Source organism: Ovis aries, chromosome 25 (genome assembly GCF_016772045.2).
Source record: "Ovis aries strain OAR_USU_Benz2616 breed Rambouillet chromosome 25, ARS-UI_Ramb_v3.0, whole genome shotgun sequence".
NCBI classification, from domain to species: domain Eukaryota; kingdom Metazoa; phylum Chordata; class Mammalia; order Artiodactyla; family Bovidae; genus Ovis; species Ovis aries.
The window spans coordinates 24794877-24814496 of record NC_056078.1 but is presented as its reverse complement, the minus strand read 5'-3'; the positions used below and the strand labels follow the sequence as shown (position 1 = coordinate 24814496).

At 46.3% G+C, this 19620-nt stretch overlaps 1 protein-coding gene across 3 annotated transcripts in view; it reads right to left on the bottom strand.

Moving 5' to 3' along the window:
• HKDC1 (hexokinase domain containing 1) overlaps positions 1–18928 on the bottom strand; it is a 41746-nt gene extending 22818 nt beyond the window's left edge. The window contains exons 1-6 of one of the 3 annotated variants that reach the window (XM_027962230.3): positions 18764–18928; positions 13266–13428; positions 8727–8875; positions 8515–8634; positions 4282–4377; positions 2113–2215 (exon numbers count right to left, since the gene is read on the bottom strand). In XM_027962230.3, coding sequence (XP_027818031.1) covers positions 2113–2215; positions 4282–4377; positions 8515–8634; positions 8727–8875; positions 13266–13428; positions 18764–18826 — 694 coding nt within the window. In that variant the 5' untranslated portion in view covers positions 18827–18928. Of the gene's footprint in view, positions 1–2112; positions 2216–4281; positions 4378–8514; positions 8635–8726; positions 8876–13265; positions 13429–18763 lie in introns of those variants that run through there. The other 2 variants (XM_004021424.6, XM_042240775.2) reach the window with 2 other exon arrangements.
• Between the last annotated feature and the right edge of the window lie 692 nt (positions 18929–19620).

Genomic DNA, 19620 nt, shown 5'->3' with positions numbered 1-19620 from the left:
GAATGCACCACAAAGTGCTTTTGATCCACTCCCGGGGCTGGTTCTTGCTGAGGGAAGCAGCTTTGGCCAGCCCGGGAGTTCATGAGGAATAAAGCTGACATGTCAAGTCCACACTTGTCAGGGTGTTAATGGTCTGCTGTTATGAATGGAGTCAATTGTGAAGAAGCCCCTGATGAATATGTATGAAAGCTGACAGAGCACATTTACGGAGAGGAGGATGAGTAAACTGAATCTTCTGGTTTTAAAAATTCACCGACTCACTAACATTTTTAATCTTTTCCCTGTGCTACTTAGCCTCTTCTCTATTTGATACTAAAAATATTCCTTACTCATACCTGCCGCAAATTGTCCCTAGCATAAGCTACATCCTTATCTTTGACAGTGATGAGCTATCGCATGAGAGAGCAACATGCATTATTCAAACATAAATTCACTGCAAGGAAATGCCTCAAACACCTGAGTAGTGAGGAGTAGCTTGCAGACAGGCACAACCTGTTTGAGACATATTGGGATGATGGAAACGTTCCAGCTGGACTGCGGTGATGATTACAAAACTCTATAAATTCACTAAAATCACTCATTATTACCTAAATGAGAGGGTTTTTATGCTTCAAACCCTATGCTTCAAAGATAGTCTGTCTTTGTTTGGCCTTGACATGTGGCATGTGGGATCTTAGTTGGCCAACCAGGAGCCAAAGTTGTGCCCCCTGCAGTGGAAATGTGGGGTCTTAACCGCAGGATTACCAGGGAAGTCCCAATAAAGCTATTTTGTTGTTGTTGTTATTGTTGTTTTAATTTTAAGTATCTTTCCCTGGCTGATATTTAGGTCTCAGGATTTTAAAGGCAACATGAGAAATAAGAGATTTAGGCAATCAGATTGTAATACAATATTTGGAAAAGGCTTAAAGTACAGACACTGGCACCCAATTAGCAGGTTATCAGACAGAGTCAGTAAGACAAGCACAGCCGACTGTAGCAGATGCCTTGCTGGGCAAGTGCCAGGCCCATTCTGAGATACAGGGCTCCAGAAACTGGAAGGCAAATCAAGACCCCCAGATGTAAAGATCCTGCTCTTTGGGAAAGTCAGACTGAGGAGAGTGAGATGCTAATTAGGAAAAAACAATTCAGAAAACTTTCCCCAATAGTAGTAACGGAATAGGAGGGTTGAAGGGACATTTGAGAACAGCCTATAAATCCGGTCCATTTGGCCTTACTGACCCCACACAGCCCTTTTCATGGACCCCTCCAGGAGGGCCCCCTTCCAGCTCAGGTTTGAGACCACCCACAGACACTCCCACTTTGCTGTGGCCTCCCTGGTCCTGCGCCATAGAGCGCAGTGGCCTCTTGGCTGGCCTGACCCCCAGTAGTTGATTCTCTACACAGCAGCCAAGTGAGCTTTTGCAAAATGCACACCCCACTTGTCCATCCACCACCCAAAGTCCTCTAGTGCCTTGTCTCCCGTGGGTTTAAAGTCAAAGACCTTCCAGGGACGGTGTCCCATGTCCTCGGTGATCTGCCCGGTCCCAGCCACTCTTTCTCACCCGAATGGCCTTCTACTCTCAGCCTCTCTTGCTTTGATTCACAACCATTCAGCCTTTTAGGGCTCCTCGAGCAGCCCAGACTCATTCCCCTGTCACAGGCCACAGGATTCGCTTCCCCTCCATCTCTGCTTTGCTCCCTCCTCCTCATCACTGAGGTCCCTGCTCAAATGTCACCCCTCAGTGAGGTGTCACCTCACAACCCCACTACCCTCACTCTCAGTCACATCACCCTGGTTTATATTCCTCATCACACTAACCACCTGAAATATGATTTGTTTAGGCCTTTTTGGTCTCTCACCCACCTCTGCACTGAAAATTTCATGAGTACAGGAATCTTTGGGACTCTCACCATCGAGCATCCAACACAGAGCCCAAGGCCCAGCACACAGTGGTTACTCAGTAAACACTTGTTGAATGAACGCGTGTATTAATTTTCTATCTCCCTATGTTGCTTCTTCTAAGTAGAAAATACCAATACTCTTCCCACAGAATTTGCTCAGGGTTTCCTGAAACTAAGCCCCAAACCAGCCCCTTTCAACCCACCTCCAAAGAGCAAGGCAAATTGAGTTACCAATGATGACACCAACTTCACAGTAGGGATCGTCATAGGCGCACGTCATCATGGTCCCCACGGTGTCGTTGACCAAAGCCAGGATGTCCACATCTAAGTCCTGCTGGAACACCAGTCCCAGAGGGCATCAGTGTGTGGGAGAGAGGCACTATTCCCTTAGTTTTCCCCATGCTGCTAAATCACTTCAGTCATGTCCGACTCTGTGCGACCCCAGAGACTGCAGCCCACCAGGCTCCCCTGTTCCTGGGATTCTCCAGGCAAGGACACTGGAGTGGGTTGCCATTTCCTTCTCCTATGCATGAAAGTGAAAGGTGAAAGTGAAGTTGCTCAGTTGTGTCCGACTCTTAGTGACCCCATGGACTGCAGCCCACCAGGCTCCTCCGTCCATAGGATTTTCCAGGCAAGAGTCCTGGAGTGGGGCACCATTGCCTTCTCCTAGGGGAAGCAAAAGTAATGAAGGTGCCTGGTTGAGAGAATCACTAGATCCTGCCCTCTGGGCCTGCCTTATTAAGAAATAAGGCCTTTGCTCCACTGCAGTTGTCTGCCTTCAATCAAGATGTTCTGACTTTTCCTGCTGACCCCTAGATCCTACACACCTGTGACTCAAGATGAACTAGCAAAACAGGAAAGAACTGTTAGGGAAATTAAAATGGAGGTAGTCTTGTTTGGGATTCAAAATTAGGGGAGCAGGCTTCTGACTGACTTCCGACCTTGGCAGAACTACAGGTCTGCCTGCAAGCACACGGGTGGTTACCAGCAAGTCAAGCGGCACTTTAGAGAAGAAAAGGAGTGGGTCTTGGACTTTCTTAAGCCCCTGGAGACCTCGCTAGTCCCCCAGGGTCTAAGGAATCTTAAGATTCACAAGTTGAAACGAACAGCATTGTAAAAGTTAAAGGAAAACCAGAGCTGCATTTTTATGTGAAAACTGGTTAATAGTAGTTTGCAGGCTGGGATTATAAGCAGAAGCCCCCAGAACTGCGATCTGAAGTCTCACCCATGATGTGGATGCACCACCTTGGACCCCTTTCCCAACTGGGGCTCCAGATTGCTGTTACTCGGGACTTCCCAGTGTTGTTCAAGTATGGATGTAGGTTGTCGGCCCAATTGGGTGATATATACACTGTTATTCCTCTCTGTTGTTTCTGTTTCCTCTGATGACTGTATATTGAAATTAAGTTAAATAATCTTCTAGAAAAAAATTTAAATTGCTAAAAAAAAAAAAAGAAGAAAGAACGACTTTCTCAAGGTTTAAGGTCCAGGAGAGAAAAAGAGCAGTTGAGACTGAGAGTGAATGAAACCCACGCTCCTGTTTCATGGGTGAAGGCCTCTGAGCAATGAAAGCATGAGGGACAGATCTCCAGGACTCCAGCCAGTGCTTGAAGAACGCTGAGGAATCATGTTTATCCTAGGAGGAATGGTGCCTCCAGGAGAAAACACCAAAGTCCTCGCCCACAGGGACATTTTAACCAGCCTCCATCAAGTCCTCTCTGTGAGCAGCACCAGGGCTTTCCTGTTCTATCAAGTCATCGAGGGTTATTGCACCACGGTCCCACAAGGTTTGGGAGAGCATTTTAAAGCAAAATGAAAATAAGAGAAAACGTATACAAAAGGCTACGATAGCCTTTAAAGAGAAAAGAGACTGGAAGGGTATACTTCAAAATATTTCTCACATTGTCAGTGTAACAAGTCAATTGGGTTAATTTGTGTACTCAGGTCAGCCAGGAGCATGGCTTACTTTAATAGTTCTTTAAATTATTGTAAAATGTATCCAACAAATAGAGATATTCAAGGAGTAGGGTGTGGAAAATGGGAGAACCAGACAGGAAAGAAAATGACCTTTCATGCCTCAGAGAGGAAAGGTGAGGCCTTGGAGCCTCACATAGCATAAAGTCTAACCAAGACCCCTGAAGAGACTGTGGCAGCTGGGGAGGCCCCAGGGAAGTATGGGTCACCCTTCAACAGTAATTAGAACACTTGCCACATACCAGGCCCACAGGAGGGTTTATCCAAATTGGCCACATCTGTGCTACAGTGAGAACTTTCTTAAGATCAAGTCCTTCTCTGATTCTCCTTCAGGGGCAGGCACAGTAGAAGGCAACCCTTCCCCACCCCCACAAGAGATAAGGGCCGGAACTTGGGGAGCTCCCCACATCAAGATGGGTTCCTTACCTGGTGTCTTTTCATAGCATTGGTCAGAGAGCTCACTACATCTGTGCCCAGAACTCCCCTCGCCTTAAACTTCTTGGTCCATGAAAGCAGGATACCCTGGGGGAAGATATTAGATCCAGACAAAATAAAGAAGGCACTCAGTTCTGAAAATGAGCTGCAGAAATTTCATGCTTACTACAGTGGGTCCCCTGTAGCCTTCTCTTTAAGCTGAGTCACACCAATTCTTTCATTTCCTTAGAGGCCTTTTCTAATAATTTCGACATGCTTCTTACTCTCATCTGAGCAGTTTAAAATATTAAAAACAGGGGCAGAAAGAACAATGGCTGCAGAGTCAGAATGCTTGGGTTCACAACACATTGTACAAGTCATTTCACCTCCCTGAGCCTCAGTTTATTCATCTGGAAATGGAAACATCACCTCCCTGCCTCTGTCTCAGGAGTGTTCTGATGGAAGTACCCGGAATGTGGTAGATACATGATGTGTGCAGAATGTCTAGTTTGCCAGGTCCACAAAGCAGAACCAACATGTTACCTTGTAAGACTCTTTGGGGGACTGAATTTCAACTTGGAAAAATAGATCTCAATATGCATTATCAATTATCTGCTTACAAGTGGTGTTTCTCAAAGAGTTTCATGTCTAACCTAGCAAATAATCACAGGATTTTTCAGACTGAAGGAGAACTTGGAGATTAAAAGATGCCCAAGGTTACCTAGTGGAGAGGAGTTGAACCCAAACTTACAAACTCCCTGACTAGCCCCACCCCCTCAGCTTATGAATAAAGCAGACAAGCTTCAGAAAAGAAGGAAGTTGCTCCGAGTATCATAGTCAGTGAAAGTATCATAGTCAGTGAAAGTATCATAGTCAGTGAAAGTATCATAGTCAGTGAAGGAGAGAGCCCAGCTGGAATGCAGGTTTCTGACACTAACCCCCTCCCCTACACCCCTCTAACCCCCCACCCCCACTTCAGAGAGCAGGTTTTTTTCCCTGCACCACAGCGCTACCTAGTGGTAGCTTCCCCTAACTTCTGCCCTCTTGGGCTATGGTAACTCCTGCCTCACCGGACAGAGGAGTGAGAGATTGTTTGGTGGTATCCCCTCAAAAAGGATGTCAGGGACAATGTGGGACCGGTTAAGGGGAGATATATGGGGGAGTGGGGAATAAATGTATGTGACATATTGTTAGGTGGGGAAAAAAAGCTGTACATACAGCATAGCACCAGTATTCAATATAGATACGATTGCAACGGGCTCAGACAGTAAAGAATCCGCCTGCAATTCAGGAAACCCAGGCTCAGTCTCTGGTTGAGGAAGATCCCCTGGAGAAGGGAATGGCTACCCACTCCAGTATTCTTGCCTGGATATTTCCATGGACAGAGGAGGCTAACAGGCTATAGTCCATGGGATCCCAAAGAGTCGGACACGACTGAGTGACTAACTCTTTCATGACTGCAAGGAAAACCCAATAATTCTAGTAGTGGGTGTCTCTGAAGCTTGAGATTTGAGGATTCTTTAAAGTTTTCAATTCCAACCCTCTTTTCTCTCTCTTTTTTCCCCTACCTTTAAGAAATATTGCCATTTTATCATCAGAAACACACATACACACACAGAAATTTTTCTTTGATTAAGACTTTTCTGTTTCCTCATTTAAATAAACAAAACAACAACAAAATGACCTTCTCCTTTAAGTCCAATGCCCTGGTCTTCTTTAATCATTTTTTAGTGTCACAAAGAATCCTCCTCAGTCACACCCCTTCAGGAAGTCTTCCCTTTCCCACCTCCTTCTGTACCTACATGGCCGATCAGACTCCACCTTCTCCAAAGCCCTTATTTTCATGTCACAAATTTACATGCATCAGAATCATGGTTAAACAGCTATGCCCACTCTTGGTTGTTATTACTAATTCATTTCCTTGTGACTGAAACTTTTCTACTTCAGACTTCTCTGAAAGGCAGCCTGGGAGGAAATTTTATAAAATGCAAGTAATTCAACTAGAGTTTGAAGAGAAATATTTTCACCTTTACTTGATATAATCAAGCCACCCTTGCCTAGTTTAAATGTCATCTGAAAACTCTCCTTGGTGTACAACACAAAATGGGTCAAATGCTTTCAGGCACCTGTTGGTATTTTAAAAAAAAAAACAATTTTATTTACTTACTTTTGGGCGGGGGGTGTGTGGCATGCTGCACAGCATGTAAAAAATCTTAGTCCTCTGACCACTGATCAAGCCTACACCCCCCTACACTGGGAGCAGGGAGAATAAACCACTGGATCAGCAGGGAGTCCCCTGCTGGCATTTTAAACAACTTTCTAGAACTGTGTCTTTTTGGAAAATCAGTGTGGTCAGAGAGTTTGTGAGCTTGGGCTGAGCAATTCTTGGCTGTGTGTCCTTGGGTAAGTCTCTTAACCTCTCTGAACTGCAGTTTCTTCAAATATAAAATAGAAATAATTTTATCTGCCTCATATGATTGCTTTGGGATTTTAATGAGGTTATACACATGGAGAGTTCAACATAGTACTAGTGTAAAAATGTGAGGTATAGTCTATCATCACTATCCTAATCTTCCTTCTTCTTAGGGCCTCGCTGGTGGCTCAGACGGTAAAGCGTCTGCCTGCAATGCTGGAGACCCGGGTTCGATTCCTGGGTCAGGAAGATCCCCTGGAGAAGGAAATTGGCAATCCACTCCAGCACTTAAGGTCTCTGTTCCTAAGCTCAAATAAGAGGTGTTTAACTATCTGGAGAATTGAGGCCTGATTTCCTGACTCCCCCCACTTTCCCTACTGACTTGTGGGAACTCTGTCCTTTCAACGTGCAAAGACAAGCAAAGCTTCACCTGGCCTCTTCTAACTTCCCTGAAACCTTTACACTATTTTCCCCCTAATTCTTTCTTTAGAAAATAACTAATCAGTAAACCTCAGCCCATATCCTGTATCAATAGGTGATGGTAAATTCCCATTCAATGGAATCCAGTAAATGACTGATTGCACATTTCAATTGTCAGATAGTTATCAAGCAGCTATTAAATATTAGACACTGTGCTTGAGACCCTAGAAATGGACAGGAAGAACAATATAAAATAGTGCCTGCCCTCCAGAAATATCTGTTCAGTTGAGGGACAAGATACAAAAGCATGAAGAGACAAGTTGTATAGGGACATTCATTAAAACTTTGAAGCTACCATCGATGTACCAGGCACAGCGCTCAGCACATTACAGAGGCTTTGTCTAAGCTTCACTTCAGCCCAGTGAGTAGACAGTGTCCCTGCTTTACAGATAAGAAAAAAAGGGACCCAAGAAGTTAAGTAACTTGTCCAGAGGACACAATATGTCCTGAGCCTTGGTTCCAAGCCAGGTTTATTAAATGTGAAAACCCACTCCCTTTCCACTATCCCATAATCAATAAACATCTCAAGGCAACAACATCAAATACACCCTAAGTCAAGGTGGGTCCATGAATTGGCTGTGAGCTGGGGGCCATGACTGGTCTGGGCAGCAAGAGTTCAGGGACCATCACCCCAGGCAGGAGAGCTGATTCAAGACAATAGCCTCCTGGCCCCAGAAAGCTCACTGTCCTGTTATATGGCCCTTTATTTATTTCCACAGATTCACGTAAGATCAGGTTTATCTTCTCCCCATCTATAAACTGATAATCTGAGGCACAGAGAGGTGGATTACCCGAGTGCCCAGCTGGCTAGTTGCACAGCTAAGAGTACATCCCAGAGGCCAGGTCTGCTCAGTAACACTTTCCCTCCAGTGACCCCACCTCAGCCCTCCTCCTAAGGGCTCACTGTAGAAGGAGACTCCCCGGCCTTCCCCTTATTCTAGTGAACTATGTCAGTGCTTCCGAGTGTGGTCGCCAGACCAGCAACATCCGTACCACCCAGTAACTATTAAAAATACAAATCTAAGGCTCCATTGGTTAAGAAACTCCTGCATGGGGCCCAGCAATCTGTGTTTAACAAGCCCTCCAGGGGTTCTGACTAAACCAAGGTCTGAGAACCACTGAGCTTGGTGGTGAAAACATTTCCTTCCTTGTGCTATGCCTGGGGTAAATGTAAACTCAAGGCAGCCGTGTTACCATATTCTTTGCCTCACATGTTTAAAAACAAAGAAAAAGCAAACAAGAAAACTCCTGCTGATCTTGCCTGTTCCCAGCCTGATCCCCTCACATGCCACATTCTCCAGCTCCAAACCCAAATCCTACACAGCCTATTCCCTCCCTTGCACCAGTCTTACCTCTTCTAATTTAGTCTGTTTGCAGGGAAAGGAAAAGGTTAGGCCAAGAGGTAATTTCTTCTGCGTCAATTCTTTGGTCTTCATGAAATCTGCCAGACAGTCAGCTACGTACTCAAACAGCTACAGGGAAAAGAAAGCATAGGACACAGGGCTAAGGTCATCCAGAAACTTGCTACCAAGGACCACCTTCACAGAGCCCCCAGTCTTGGTACCTCTGTGCCATTCCCTCGGATGATTTCATTGGGTGTTGGGTAAAACTGACTCTCCATCTGGACATTTCGTTTCCCCTCCTCAGAGACTTGCACCTTCAAGACTCGAAACTTGGATCCTCCAAGATCCAGGGAGAGAAATTCCCCATTTTCTATGAAATGAAAAGTTATCATTTACTGAGAGTCTGCTATATACAAGCTCTGCATTAGAAGTTGGACTGTGATAAACATGAAATCTCACACCCCCACAAGCCAGGTATGCCCGTGTGCCAAGACTCTAGAAGTGTGACTGTTGATTTGCACCCTCCCAGTGAAGGGCAAAGTTGGGGTGTGGCCCAAGTCTGCCTGCCTCTGCCGCCTCAGCCCTGCCCACTGAGCCATCCTGTGGGGAATAAATGTGTTCATCGGGAGAGGGGAAATGTGAATGCACTTTAGGCAGGTGGTAATAGAAATGTGCCTTGAGAGACTTCTCTGGTGGTGCAGTGGATAAGAATCCACCTGCTGATTGAATCCGCACGGGTTCAATCCCTGGTCAGGGAAGATTCCACATGCTGCAGTGAGACTAAGACCACGCACCGCAACTACTGAGCCTGCGCACACACGGTAACTACTGAAGCCCATGCATACAAAGAGCCTGTGCTCCGCAACACGGGAAAATGCTACAGTGAGAAGCCTGCACACCATAACTAGAGAAAGCCTGCAGGCAGCAAAAGACCCAGCACAACCAAAAATTTTAAAAAAAGAAAGAAAGAAAGAAACGAGCCTTGAGGATGGAGCTTATTCTAGCACACCACAACCACCACAACCAGGAAGGGAGAGTTGATACTTCACAAAATTCAAATAAGGCAGAAAAGACAGGATTTCAGGGAAGAGAATCCAGCTTCATACAAGCCTCAGTCTCATGGACAGAGAGAAAATACTCTAGGAGGGAAGGGAGGCAAACACCTAATACTGGCCCTCAAGGAGCCAAGGATGCTTAATATTTTGGGGCAGAGTCATTCCAAAAGGAGAAAATGTAACATGACCTAGCCCAGTATAAGACAGATGCTATTAATAAGAAGGTAGAAATGACACATGTATTGGGGTGAGGTGGCCCACCCTGATGTCAATCCATCCAGCCAGAATTCCTGCCTAGGACCCTGCCAGTGTCTTTAGCATCAGCCACAGATATGGGATGGGAGCTCATGCGTGCAGACCCTTGAACCAACAAGTCTTCGTACAAAATTAACTGTGCTGGAAAATTGGCTGCGTGTACCAGGCATACTTCATGACATATACCCAAGGCATGTATAAATGAAACTCCATGCACATTAATCTGGTCACTCAAATGGCCTTTTTTTGGTACCATGTGACCCTAGACACAGCTGCCTGAATCTAAGGGACCAGCTAGCCATTCAGATTCAGTCCTTGTAAAATGTGAAATAAAACACAGAGGGAAATTGCTAGTAGGTGGTAAAAACAGAAATGGAAGCATTTTGCACACCAGAGGTCAGCTGGTAGCCAAAGTGGCCACATGGTAGGCTGAAACCGTAGACACTGGGCTTTCCTGCTCTGGCTTGCACTGTGTCTGGCTTGTGCCCCTGTTCCTTCTCCACTCTCTAGCACAGCATCTCCCAAAGGTGCACAGGGACTGAATGAGTAGATTTCTGGAGATTCACGATCTCCAAGGGGAGAAGCCTGGGAAACTGTATATTTAGGAATTACCCCATTGAAGTGAAAGTGAAGTTGCTCAGTTGTGTCTGACTCTTTGCGACCCCATGGACTGTAGCCTACCAGGCTCCTCCATCCATGGGATTTTCCAGGCAAGAGTGCAGGAGTGGGCTACTATTTCCTTCTCCAGGGGATCTTCCCAACCCAGGGATTGAACCCAGGTCTCCCGCATTGTAGGCAGACGCTTTACCATCTGAGCCACCAAGGAAGTCCCCCAGGAGTTACCCCAGGTGAGTCTTATGCTTAGGCAAGTGTGGAACCTTTGCCCCAGTGCAGATGTCTGGGGCCCTCAGCTGATAATACAGAGGCTGCTGGTCTCACCCACAAGGCTCAGCCTCCAAGCGGCCTAGGAGGCTGCCTGGAGGCAGAGGTCAAGAAGAGAGGCCTAAAGAATCACTGACACATTCAAATCACAAGATGGGCACTTCCTGTCCCCCTTCCCTTGTGACTGGTGGAGGAGAAGGCACAAATGACAACCATGCTTTTAAGGCTCTTGTAAGCACAGTCAAGCGCAGCTCCCTGACAGCTGGGAGGTAACAAAGGCTCTATCAGGTTACCCGCCTCAGACAGGTTCAGATGAGGGGAAACTAGAGAATGGGCCAATGCAGATGGATTTCTTCTGGAAACTGCACACATTTCAGAAATGGAGGTCCCAAGAGATTAGGAAATAATCCTAAAATCAGACCAGGAGCTCAGAGGAGCTCCATAGCACTTGGGACATTTTGGAGAGTTTCAAGCATTCCTTGTACATGACCTCATCTGATGCTACCAAACCTACACGTTGGTGGACAAACTGGCCACATCTCTTTTACTAATGAGAACAGGGGTACAGTGGTTCTGGGACTTGACAAAGGCATGTGGCTCCACAAAGACTCTGGGCCCAGGGACCTCACTGCAGCAGAATCCCTAGTGAGACCGATTGTGTAGTGAGAGGCTCAGAGGAGACCATGAAGACAGGAGGTGGCGTCTCCTGGCCTGATGAGGAGGTAATTTCTAAAACTTGGTCAGTTTCACTTCCAAACCTTCCTGAAGCAGCCAGCAGCCTCCAGACCATCAAAGGCCGCTTCCCCTTGCTTCTGGGGACACAACTCTACAAGAAGAGACAAAGCACTGGAATCCAGGAGGACTCTGAGCTGGTGCTCCCCAGCACACACACCCCTCAGGACTCAGGTGCTTCTCTGAATGGCCCCAGAGGACCCATCAAGGACCACAGTCTTCTCAGCATTCTCAAAGAGCAGTGTCAGAACTCAGCAGAGATTTCAAAGCGGGACTGTCTCTCTTCAGAGCTTGTGTTTCTCCCACGTGGTACAGAGCCCATGCCGCACAACCCCCACCAGCAAGGGAATGGGTCTTTCCCATCACAGTTCCCAGGAGCCTCTCAAATGGCAGAGTCAAGCAACTTTGGCCTAGGTGTTCTCCCAGTGGGGCCCAGAGCCCTGCTAATCCAATCAAATATCCCTGAGCACTTCCTAAACTTTAGTCCTTGCTCCCTTGAAAGCCCCAAAGCCCCTGCTGGAGCTTGGTTGGAGCACTGGGACTCTGACATTCGGGGGAGCCCCTTGTTCCTCACTGCTCTCATCTGACTTGGGGATAAGAGCTTCACTATGGGGTTCTTATGGGGATTGTATGAGACAGCGAGTCCCTAGCACCCCATGACCAGAGGAGGTGTGTAGTAGATACCAGTTTCTTTCCTTCCTATGGCTTTACCCAGAGGCTGAGAGTAGAGCAGTTTGATAGCAAAATAATAGTTCCCACAAGATGTTTACATCCTGATCATGGGTCCTATGAATATATTAGGTTCTGTGACAAGAAGGAACGAAGGTTGCCGATAGAATCAAAATTGCTCATCAGTTGGCCTAATGTAATCACAGGGTTTTAAAGTATGGAAAGGGAGGCAGAAGGGTCAGAGTCAGAGATCTGAAGATGCTACACTGGGGCTTGAAGATGGGAAGGGCATGAGCCAGGGAACATAGGAAAAGCTGGGAAATGCGAGGAAACAGAGAGACTCTTCCCTAAAGCCTCCACCAGGAACGCAGCTCAGCCGCATCCTGACGATAGCCCTTGCTTATAGACCCATCTCAGACTTCTGACCTCCGGGGCTGCAAGAGAATAAATGTGCGTTGTTTAGAGCTACTAAGTATGTGCTAACTTATTACAGCACTAAGAGAGAACACATTTTACAGATAGAAAAAATCAAAGCTAAACATTTTGCCAAAGGTCTCTGATGAATGACAGGCCTGGGCCTAGAACTCAGGTTTCTTCAACCAGCATTTAATATTTTTTCCACTATACTACCTTCCACAACTTGCTATCTGTAGCCCAGAACCTAGGCACTTAGGAGTGAAATGCCATTTACTATCCATTCTGCAGACATTTCAGGCCTAGCATGCATCCAGGACTATGCGGCACTCGGAGCACTGTGGTGAAGAAGATGCAGACTCCGCCCTCAGGGAGCATTGGTCCAGTGGGGAGACTCCCATACACAGCAGGGTGACAAGCACCTAACCGAGCATGGGGATGCTTCCCAGGTGGAGTCAGTGATCTCTACACTAAGGTGGAAAGGCCAGGTTGGTGTTCATAAGGGGAAGAGTGTTGGGATGCTCTAGCAGGAGAGGGCACAGAATACATAGGGCCAAGGCAGGCAGGGAGAAAGCAAGAAACTGGCTCAAAACTTCTGATATGGGACATTACTGGAGTCAGGAAGGTGGGAGGGGGAATGTGGAGAGAGGGCTTGGAGAGGTAAGCCAGGACACAGGAGACAACTTCAGGTACCCATCAGCCAAAAGGGAGCCAGGGGGAGCAGTGTCCCCGGCCACCCCTAGCCTCACTCACCCGAGCCATCTGGAATGGCCCTGACGAAGGTGGGCAGCATCTTCACTGAGGCTGTGGGGTTGGTGTCCTTCCCTAGGCCCTTCTGCATTTCCGCCTGGAAGCGAGCCATGATGTCCAAAAGGGTCTCATCGGAGAGGCGCATGTGGTACAGGAACCTGTCCACCTGGAACAGGTGCAGAGTGATCAGGGTTGGCTGCTGGGGGCACCTGCCCTCCACTCAAGGATGTTAATTCCCACTCCAGACAGAAAGCTGCATTCCTGACTCAGGACAGCTTCTTCTTCTTCTTCTTTTTTTTTTTTCTTTTTAAGATTTATTTATTTATTGTTGGCTCTGCCAGGTCTTCGTTGCTGTGCACGGGCTTTCTCCAGTTGCAGAGAGCAGGGGTCTCTCTCCAGCTGTGGCGTGCAGGCTTTTCACTGTGACAGCTTCTCTTAAGGGGCACAGGCTCTAGGCTGAGTAGCTGTTGCTCATGGGCTCAGCTGCCACACGGCATGTGGGATCCCCCGGAAGCACGAACTGAACCCATGTCCCCTGCATCGGCAGACAGACTCTCAACCACTAGACCACCAGGGAAGTCCCTGGGACAGCTTCTTGATGTGGATCCCCAAAGGCCCCTTGCCTGACTCCTCACTGAGCTTAGAAGAACAGAATTGAATGGGAAACTGAGGGATGAGGGGTAGGGACTTTTCCCCCTGAAGGACAAACCCTGCGGGAAAAATGGTCCCCCCACTTTTCTGATGGGACAGTAGAGGGGCAAAAACAAGAAGGACTCAGTTTCTAATTCCCTAATGGGAAAAGGTCCTCACCATTTCCCCATTGCCTCTCCATTGGAAGAGACTAGCTTATAGAGTGAACCTTAAATTCCAAAACAGGAAGCTTTCTTTTATGCAATGATAATACTAGCTATTTACATGTCTCCCCTTGTTTATGGGCTGCTAGGAAGCTCAAAGCCAAGTTCAGTTTCCAAGCACAATCTCTGAAGTCCAATACTTTAAATTTCCTTTTTAACTGAGGTTGTTCTAACTAAGATGAAGTTTAATTTTTAAAGCCAGCTCAAATTGCTATTGGAAATGAGTGGATGTCACTCACATAATCAGAACATTGGGACAAAAGACAAATGCCCCAATGGAGGAAAGATATAAAAGTTATTCTTGCTGTACACAGTCCATTTTAAAGTAGGAAGTTACATCTTACTACCTCCCTTCCCATGCTAACACTAGTCACTAGATGGCGTGGCTTGGATTCCCAGGGCTCACTGGGACAGTGGGACAGGCACCCTGTATTGCCACCCTGCTTTATATACTGAACAGCCTCGCTATTCATCCAGGTCACAAGAAGGCTTGATCTGGGCACATTCCTACAGGAATTGCTTCCCCACACTTTTCCCTAAGGCTAAGAACATCAGCTGCAGTCTAAAAAATGCTTCTGTGTATGATACCTCATCTAATCGCCAAGATATCCATTTGAGTCTCTTGCGTTGTGGGCAGATTCTTTACCGTCTGAGCCACCAGGGAAGCCCCTTGAGGCAGCCAGGTAAGGCCAGAATGATGGCTCCTAATTGAGAGATGGGGACTCCAAGGCTCAGAGCCATCAGGAGAGCTGTATGTCAGGGGCAGCACTGGGACTCCAGTTCCTCCATGTTCCTCACTCCAATGCTTCAAAGCTTTGTGCAGGACCCGCAAGTCCAACAGACAAATTACACCAAAGCCAGGGGTCACATGACCTTTATCATAAGACAGGTACCCAGCCTTCAGCCAAGCCTAGAGGGCAGGCATCTCAGTTCAGTCCAGGGCCAGTATGGAGTCCTAAGCCAGTGAAGTGGTCCATGGCTTTGGGGGCCTGAGGGCCAGAAAGAGGTCAGAAGACCATCAAAGAGTCATTAACAAAAGAGGACAATTGGGCTTTCAGCATATTTGAGGAGATAGGATGGAACCAGGTCATGCTTCATTAAGGGCTTTCTGTTCACTCGGAGTCTGTTTATGACTAATTGGTTGGCACAGCAACAGACAAGGAGACAACCGACAGAAAGGACATGACCCAAGTAACTGGGGCTCAGAGAAGGGTGAGACGTGCCCCTCAGGAACTAAACGTGCTCCTTTCCCACCCCAAGGCCCTTCAGACAGGGGCCCTCAACCTACTGCTCATTTCTTCCCATCCCCAGAGTATAATGAGCTTCTCTAGGCATTCCCATAGCATCATCCTTTGTAAGTAATGGTTTTGAGGCCCTTTGGCAGTCGTTTGCCAGCTGACGTTTAAGAGAGTCATTCAGGACTTGGAGTTACTACTCCTGCTGTTTCAATAAGTTAAAGTTATGTCAAAAAAAAAAAAAATGTCAACTAGCATGGCTTTCTTGTTTTGTATATATTTGTTTATCTTCCACAACCCCTGGTAAAGCAGCTAGAAGAGAAGAATGAAACCTACCTTGGGACAAAAAGGCTATATTTTAAACCCAAACAGGTGATTTGAGGACTGTATAACCAGGAACACACATTGTAGGCGCCAAGGAAGGCGCTTGAGTTCAGAAAACCAAGTCTACTCTTGGAGTGACTCACAAATCACGTGACATGAGATACTTTCTAAACAAAAGAAACAACAAGTAGCACATTTAACATAGAAAGAGCAAATTCAAAAATGTAAGCTCAAAGCTGCTGAATTACAGAATGTGGGAGCTGGAAGGGACTTTACAGATCACTTAGTCCAAAGGTCCCATATTATGAATCGAGAGTCATAAAATGGTTCAACTCTTGGACCCAGTGATTTCACTTCTGGAAACCTACCCTTAGGAAACAATCCCAAATATGGAGAATATTAAATGCATGCCTATGTTTAACATAGCAATATTTTAATTGGCAAAAAATGTTTGTGAAAGTAGCTGAATGTCCAAAAAGATGGGGAAGTTTAAATTATGGCATATCCAACTTGATCAAATATTATTATTGTTTAGTCACTAAGACTCTTTTGCAACCCCATGAACAGTAGCCCAGTGGCTCCTCTGTCCATGGAATTTTCTGGGCAAGAATACTGTAGTGGGCTGCCATATCCTTCTCCAGGGGATCTTTCTGACCCAGAATTGAACCCACATCTCCTGCATTGGGAGACAGATTCGTTTTTTTTAAATTCTATTTATTTTTTAATTGTGGCAGGTGGATTCTTTACCATTGAGCCACCAGGAAAGCCTCAACAGAATATTAGGAAGGTATTAAAATGATAGTTATGGCGAAATCTATATACATGGTTACGATATAACAGTAAGTGAAGGACATAGGTCCAGAACAATATGCACCATATAACTATAAAAACATCCACTGTGAAAAAAGGCTGCAAAGTCTTCCACATGGCAAATATGACAGTGTTTATGAAAAGGATGGGACCAAAGGTAACATCTCCACTTTTTGCAATGTTGACTTACTAAACTGTAAAAAGTACACATAGAAAACCCTAGCCAGTCCTTCTCTTATGAATGTACAATCTGCAGGTCAGTGACCAAACTCAGCTCAGTGCTATCACTAGGTCAAATAATGCCAATGCATGGAATTGGAAAAGCAGCCATAAGCATGGATTCTCCTTTCTCTTATCTTCCCTCTCTCTCTCTTTCCCTTTCTTCTTCCTTTCTGTTTTGTTTTCATTTTAATACTGGTATAAGCAGGTTTCAAAAATCACCCCAGGTTCTGAATACTAACACTTGCGGGCAAGTAGGGCCCAGGATCTTGACAACTCTCAAGGCGGGAAGCACAGAAACTCTGGAGAGGACTGGCTGCTTGACCAGGAGGGAGAACGAGCCTGTGCCTTTTGACCAGATGTACTGTCACCATGAGGACGGTGAATGAGTTGTTTTTTCTCTGAACCTGTGACTCATCCAAGCAGCTCATAAAACCTTGCTATGCCAGACACCTGCTGCCCATTCACTCCAGGTGGTTGGAAAATGTTGCTGACTATCCTTGCTCACCTCACTCTTAACTTTCTCCCCAGAGAGAGAAGGGTCACCTCCAGGCCTTGACAAACACCGATCCTCCTCCCAGAAGGACTGAGAAGAGATTGTTGGAGGCTGCGTACCTTGCCTCCTGGGCCTGCACCTGGGCTGGTGGACAAACATGTCCAGCCTGATTCCAGGGTGTGACTAAAGGTTAACCACCACAACAGGGCCCAAGGAAATGAAACTCATTTGCTAGAACTGGAGGTACAGAGTTTGCAAAGACTCCCCTTGGGGGCTGGAGAGACACCATGCAGCTCGCATCTTGACCAAGAAGTAAATGAATTCTTAAGCAGTGCTGTTTAGCACTTTTCCCCCTCCTTAAGCTGGCAGAGGGCTCCATGAATCTAATTGACAAATGAAAAGTCAGATAACTTAACTCTGACTGATTTACAATATTTTAAGATTTGCTGCAACCTGCAAGCCAGCTCCCTAATGAATGTAGGGAGGGAGGTTATCCCACCCAGTGCAGGAGGGCTGCCCAAAGGTGCCATGCTTCCTTGCTTTCAGTTTGAAAGGCTAGGAAGCATCATGATACAATGAAAAGAATGCTGGAAGAGGAGTCAGGGGCTTGGGTTTAATCCCTACTCCACCTTAAATACCTGGGTAATCTTGGCTAAACCAACCTACTGGCAGAAGGAGAAGAGGAAAACAGAGGATGAGATGATTCAATGGCACCACCAACTTGATGGACACGAGTTTGAGCAAGCTCCAGGAGTCGGTGAGGAAGTCGGGAATCGGGAAGCCTGGCACGCCACAGTCCATGGGGTTGCAAAGAGTCAGACGCGACTGAGCGACTGAACTGAACTGACCTGCTGGGAGGACCTCTGGTATCTATAAATTGAGCAATTTTTGTGCTCAGAGCCTTGCCACTGGTGTGGCTAGAGTGGCAGGCCGGCCTCATTCCAAGCTGCCAGGAGAGAATGCTGTTGGCCTCCAGCCTTGGCAACTTTTAATCAGCCCACCTTGGAATCAGTTTCATAGATAGGTTTCTTGGGCAAAGTGGCAAAATAATGCACATCATTAAGAGCACACACACCCCTGGCAAACAGCACATACCAATAATTTATATTTTGATTACAATATGTGGAATCTCACACCCTTTTTGGTGTTTGCATTTATACTTTTCAAGCACGTGAAGAATCGTGTGAATTACTTCTAAAGTTCTCAAATTCTTTAAAAAAATAAAACAAAATTATTCTCCTTTGTAGCCCTCCCTCCTAAACATCTCTCACATTAAACACAACTATCTCCGGGCTTTTTACAGACTTTCTCCTCATCCCCTTCCCATCTGGTGTCTGCCAGGAATTTTTGAGTGAAATTGAAGGCTCAGGACAGTATGCAATGTACAGCTGATGGGAGATTTACCTCTTTGTCCCCCTCTGTGAGTTTTTTTTTTTTTTAATCCTCTCCTGTGTGCCTTGTGCCTATGCTAATAAGCTCTCTTAAATCTTTTCCTGTGTAGGGGTCAGTTAACTCTATCAGGGGAGACAGAACCAGGTATCTCTCAGCTCTGAGAGTGCTTACCTTCTTGATCTGATCCTCCTTCAGCTTGGTGAAGTAAAACGCCAACAAGTGTACCGCAAACATTTTCTCCAAGTTTGGTTTCTCCTGAGGTGAGCAGAGGTTTCTGTGCAGTGTTACACCCACGTCTCTGGAGAGCTGCCCACTTCCAGTCTAGCCTGGAGGCTTCCGGGGAACTAGGTGCTACAGATTATATACTTGCGGGCTGCTCAGTTCAATGATTAAACTTCACCCCCAGTCTCTGGTCCCTCCCTCCAGCACACGCTCGATTGTCTAATAGGAGGCTCAGGGTGGTAGCTGAGGGTTGGTGGAGGGCAGGCAAGGGGTGGGCTGCTTGACTCTTTGAGAACTGGGTGTCACAAAATCTCGTTGCTAAGCAACATGCTCAAGCTAGTGCCCCACCAAGCCCACTCAGCTGAGGAAAATCTTCTGAGGAGTTGACCATTAAACAAAGCCAATTCCCAACCAGCTGAGCTGCTCTGCAAAAGTCTAGTCTCAAAAAGAGTTTTCTTTTTGGTCCTTTCTTCTCAACACAGGGACGTAACTCTTGGATCCCTGCTCTTCCAGAGCACTATCTTAATTAAGAGTAAGTACTGCCTTGGTCAGAAGATTTCAAGAATGTTGGGGCAAATTCCTTCATTTGTGACAGATCAAGATCTCTTAGCTAACAGCCTGCGGTAATGGAAAAAAAAAAAGTCAATAAAGGTTTATCTTTTCAGAATGGTAAGCCAGAAAACCTTGATTTCCCAGATAAGGAACTAGAGAAAAAATATCCATGAGAAGGAATGAAATCACCTGTACTCATTGTACTCACTGTGCTGTTGGCAAGAAAAATCGAAGTCATAAGCAGGAAATGTCTC